Here is a 5,000-nt window from a genome sequence, read left to right as displayed (position 1 = left end):
TAGTAATAGTAATAGTTCTATCTACATATACAATTACTTAAAAAAATAAATAGTAATAATAATTCCATTTATACATATAACCAACGGAAAAAATAGCCTAAACATATAACTACATTGTAAAAAGTAATAATAATAACAATAATAATAATAATAATAATAATAATAATAATAATAATAATAATAATAATAATAATAATGATGATAATAATAGTAATAATTTTATCTATACATATAAACAAACTGGGGGAAAAAATAATAAATCTATATCTGTATAAAATAAACAAATAAAACCAATAAAACTGAATAAGAAACAATGACATACAACCACACGCAAAAAAAATAAATAAATAAAAACAAAAATAAAAAACAAACAATACACAAAATAAATTAACCACATACAAAAAAAAAATAAAACAAAAATAAAACAAAAAAATAAATAAATAAAAAACAACAAAACAAAACAAAACAACAAGCACAGCACTCACAGTCCGACTCATCATAATTATCGGCGCAGTCTGAGATGCCGTCGCAGCGTTTATAGCTCAGGTAGCAGCCGCCCATCAAGCAAGGAGAGTAACCCTGGCTCTTATTGCACACATTATCTGCGGAAAGAAACCACATGTACTTTGGTTACCCCCCGAGTGTGACGTGCAACAATACACAACACAACAACACAACACAAACACAACACAACACAACACAAACAATACAACAACAACTATAAGCAATTTAACCAACATACGAGGTCTTTAAAAGCAGAGTAAAGCAGGGGGGGGTAAAAATAAGAGTATGCAATTTCTAGTCAGTATGGAGGTAGCTGTGGCGTGTGGGGCAAGAAAAAGATGTACCACAGTGGCTAGTCAAGATGTCGATTACCAAAGTGTGAACAGAATATTGCTTTTTGTTTTTATTTTTTTTATATAAGGGTGAAATAATAACTAAATCTATTTCTGTTAATCCTCTCTCTCTGTTTTCTCTTTCTAAATCATCCCAGACCCATATCTCCCCTACAGTTCTCTCTTCTCTCAGCCTCCCCTTTCTGAACCCTCCCAGACCCATATCTCCCCTACAATTCTCTCTTCTCTCTCAATCTCCCCTTTCTGACCCCTCCTGGACTCATATCTCCCCTACAATTCTCTCTTCTCTCAGTCTTCCCTTTCTGCCCCCTCCCAGACCTACACTACCACTGAAATTTTCTCTTTTCTCTCATTTTTTTCTTTCCCAGATGCATACCTTCCCCAAATATGTTCTCTTTCCTCCACTTTTCTATCTCCCACACACAGCTTCCCCACAGATCCTTTCCTCCACTTCTCCTAACACTCACATCCACATCACCACTAAAATCTCTTCTCTAAATTCTCTTTCTATCCTCTCCCATGGCCTCTTACACCCCTCACTCACTCTCCCAGCCCTCAAAACATATCTCCCACCCCAAACACTCTCAGACCCACACTCAGTCTTTCTCCCCAGTTCTCCCCTTCCTAACTTCTCCCATGGCCTCTCACACCCCTGGCCTGCCTCTCCCAGGCCTCACTCACTCTCGTATCCAGGAACCACCCCCAGCGTTGCATCACTGAAGACAATAAGGCCGCTAAAGTCAAAGGTTCTGTTGGAGTCTGGCCCATAGTTGCCAGATGTATAATATTCGACCTCTTCTGGATGAAATCCCTCCCTGGGCCTCCACGCCATCTTGTGCAGGGCTCTGAGGGATGGAATGGGGTTAGGTTAGGGTGGTTGACGAGTGATGTTAAGAGAGGTAGGGAAGGATGAGTAAGTAAATGGATGGTTTGTAGGCTGAGAGGCTGAAATATATTAACTAAGATAAGTATTTCGTCTTATCAACTCCTCTCTGACTGACTGTTTTCAGCCTCTCTCTCTCTCTCTCTCTCTCTCTCTCTCTCTCTCTCTCTCTCTCTCTCTCTCTCTCTCTCTCTCTTTTCCCCCTTATCAACTCCTCTCTCTTCCCCTCATCAACTCCTCTCCTTTTCCCCCTCATCAACTCCTCTCTCTTCCCCTCATAACTCCTCTCCTTTAACTGACTGTCTTCAGCCACTCTCTCTTCTCCTCATCAACTTTTCTCTGACTATCTTCAACCTCTCTCTCTTCCCTTCATCAACTCCTCTTCTCTAAGTGACTATCTTTAGCATGCCAAAAACACATCAAGACACACTTAGACACCTACATCCCTCCCAGCACTTAACCTAACAAAACCCAAACCCCCAAAACCCACTAAAACACACTGAACACCCCAAAACACACCCATACCTAACCCACAAATGCTAACCCACAACAACACACCTTGTATTGTTAGTGAAGCCGTGGAGGGCGTTTAGCACTGAGGCATGGGAGAGTTCATTGCCTCCCCGCATAGCATAGGTAAACTCTCGCACCCCAGACACCCCATAGAAGGCTCCTGCAGTGCTGTACGTTCCCAGCTCCACTGAACGCTTGCTGTGGTCCTTGTCTTGGTTGATGACCAGCTTGGCCTGGGGGTGGAACAGTGAGTGAGTGACCGACTGACTGACTGACTGACTGAGGAAAGGGGGACCAAGTGAGTGGTGACTGATAAACACTGAGGTAAGGAGTGAGTGAATGAATGATGGACTGACTGACTGAGGTAAGGAGTGCATGAGTGAGTGGATGAGTGTGAGTGAGTGAGTGAGTGAGTGAGGAAAGGAGTGACTGAGTGAGGGATGGACTGATTAAGGAAATGATAAATTGACAAAGAAAAGAGTGAGTGAGCCAAACCAAACCAAAGTTACCCTAACCTAACTTAACCTAACCAAATCCCTCCCAAAACAAACCTTATGCAAAAAAATACCATCAGCAGGGAAAATAACACAACAAAACAAACCAAACCCAACCAAAACAAACCTAATCCAACCCAACCCAACCCAAAACAAACCTTATGCCTGGAGATGCCGTCGACAGGGATGGTGATACAGTCGGATATAATTTCATGCGTCTGGGTGAGGTGGTACACAAATATCCGGAAAGCTGGGGCCATCTCGGAGCTAACCGGCACCGACATTGTCTTGACACTGGCCCGGCTGGTGGTGTCCAGAACCTCCTTGCCAGCGAAGAGGATCATGTCCTTTGCCATCACCTGTTTGGGGGTAAAGGAAGGGATTAGGAGGTTCAGGGGAGGTGTAACGGATCAGGAGGGGGTTCAAGAAAGGTATAAGGGATCAAGAGGAGGTGCAGGGGAGGTATAAAGGATCAGGAGGTTCAGGGAAGGTATGTAGGATTTTATGGGTATCAAATGGGTAATAAAGGATTAAATAGGTTTCAAAGGGTCATAAAGGATTAGGAAGAGGTTCACAAGAGTTAAAAGGAATTATGGGAAGGTTCACAGCAGTTGTAGAAGATTTAAAGGGTTTCAAAGGAGGTTTTTGAAGGGTTTACAAAGGATTAGAGGTTTCAAATGGTTTTATAAAGGACTAAAAAGGTTTCAAAAGGTTTCAAGGTTGAGAGGACTTTTGAAGGGTTCTAGGGCTTTAAAGGAATAGAAAAAGGATTACAAGAGGTTCAGAGGGTTTATAAAGGATTCTAAGGAAGTAAAAAGGTTTCAAGGAAGGTTTCAAGAAGTCCTAGCATCCTAACACATCCCAGTACATCCTTCCTTCCTAACACACCTTCCCTCCCTCATGTCTTCCTTCCTAACACCCTCTCTCCTTCATCCCTTCCTTCCTTTCCTTCCTATCACTTACCAGATAGTTGAAGGAATCCATGTTGAAGTTGGAACGAACGTGGAAAACGACAAACTCCCCGACCGTCACACCCTTGCTGCTCATCTCCACTCCAATGTACTGTTTCTGTGGGGCGAGGTTAGGTTAGGTTAGATTAGGATAGATAGACTGGTATGTACTGTTTGTGGGGTTAAGTTAAGCTAGGTTAGACTGATATGTACTGTTTGTGTAAGGATTAGGTTACGTTAGATAGATATGTACTGCTTGTTGGGTTCAGTTAGGTTAGATAGATAGATAAATAGATGTCTCTCTCTCTCTCTCTCTCTCCTTACCTTGGGGGAGTAGTACGCTATGCCCTGGGCGCTGGCAGAGGCAGTGTCCCCTTCATCGTCCTGGTAGGCGGCCGTCAGGGACAAGCCGCTGGCTGTCTCTGGGACATCTACTGTGAAGTGGAACACTCCCTTCTCTCGGTATTTCTGGGTGGAGGACAGGTGGTGGTGTGGTTAGTGGGGGTGTGAGAAGGTGGTGTGTGTGTGTGTGTGTGTGTGTGTGTGTGTGTGTGTGTGTGTGTGTGTGTGTGTGTGTGTGTGTGTGTGTGTGTGTGTGTGTGTGTGTGTGTGTGTGAAGAGGGTGTGTGTGTGTGTGTGTGTGTGTGTGTGTGTGTGTGTGTGTGTGTGTGTGTGTGTGTGTGTGTGTGTGTGTGTGTGTGTGTGTGTGTGTGTGTGTGTGTGTGTGTGTGTGTGTGTGTGTGTGTGTGTCTGTCAAGAAAATAATTCTAAATAAATAAAAAAAAGACAAAATAAGATGATGAGGTTTATATTCAATATTTCTTTTTATTTCCATCTCTCTCTCTCTCTCTCTCTCTAAAATGGAAAATTGATAACCATGTCTATATTCAGTAATTCTCTCTCTCTCTCTCTCTCTCTCTCTCTCTCTCTCTCTCTCTCTCTCTCTCTCTCTCTCTCTCTCTCTCTCTCTCTCTCTCTCCCTCTCTAGCACCCCAATTCTAACGCCCTACACATCCCTCCCTACCTCTAACCATCCAGAACACCCCTTCTCCCACCCTAACACTCTCTTACCTCTCTAACAACCCCCTTGCCCTCTAACAACCCCAAGCGGCCCACCTCAAATTGCTGGTTCCGCACAAACAGGTCCATCTTCCGCTGCACCAGTTCGTCGCCGGTCAGGTAACGTGAACCAGACTCGTAGTCAAAGTTGTAATTGTAGTCGAAGGCCGATGGGTCATAATTAGGGTTTTCTGCCTTAATCGCCTCCAGCCGCTTGTTGTACTTCCACGATTCATCCAAGAAC

General features: G+C 43.4%; 1 protein-coding gene across 1 annotated transcript in view; it reads right to left on the bottom strand.

Moving 5' to 3' along the window:
* The window catches only part of LOC135094914 (CD109 antigen-like), a 25,977-nt gene that overhangs the window by 12,464 nt on the left and 8,513 nt on the right, over positions 1–5,000 (bottom strand). Inside the window, exons 10-16 of the mRNA XM_063995424.1 lie at positions 4,814–5,000; positions 4,022–4,165; positions 3,711–3,815; positions 2,906–3,106; positions 2,299–2,486; positions 1,539–1,702; positions 486–602 (exon numbers count right to left, since the gene is read on the bottom strand). The exon at positions 4,814–5,000 is cut by the window's right edge and continues 35 nt beyond it. Coding sequence (XP_063851494.1) covers positions 486–602; positions 1,539–1,702; positions 2,299–2,486; positions 2,906–3,106; positions 3,711–3,815; positions 4,022–4,165; positions 4,814–5,000 — 1,106 coding nt within the window. The remainder of the gene's footprint in view (positions 1–485; positions 603–1,538; positions 1,703–2,298; positions 2,487–2,905; positions 3,107–3,710; positions 3,816–4,021; positions 4,166–4,813) is intronic.

The sequence above is a fragment of the Scylla paramamosain genome, chromosome 47 (assembly GCF_035594125.1).
Source record: "Scylla paramamosain isolate STU-SP2022 chromosome 47, ASM3559412v1, whole genome shotgun sequence".
NCBI classification, from domain to species: Eukaryota; Metazoa; Arthropoda; class Malacostraca; order Decapoda; family Portunidae; genus Scylla; species Scylla paramamosain.
The sequence above is the reverse complement of the archived record's forward strand: the minus strand, read 5'-3'. Positions and strand labels throughout refer to the sequence as shown.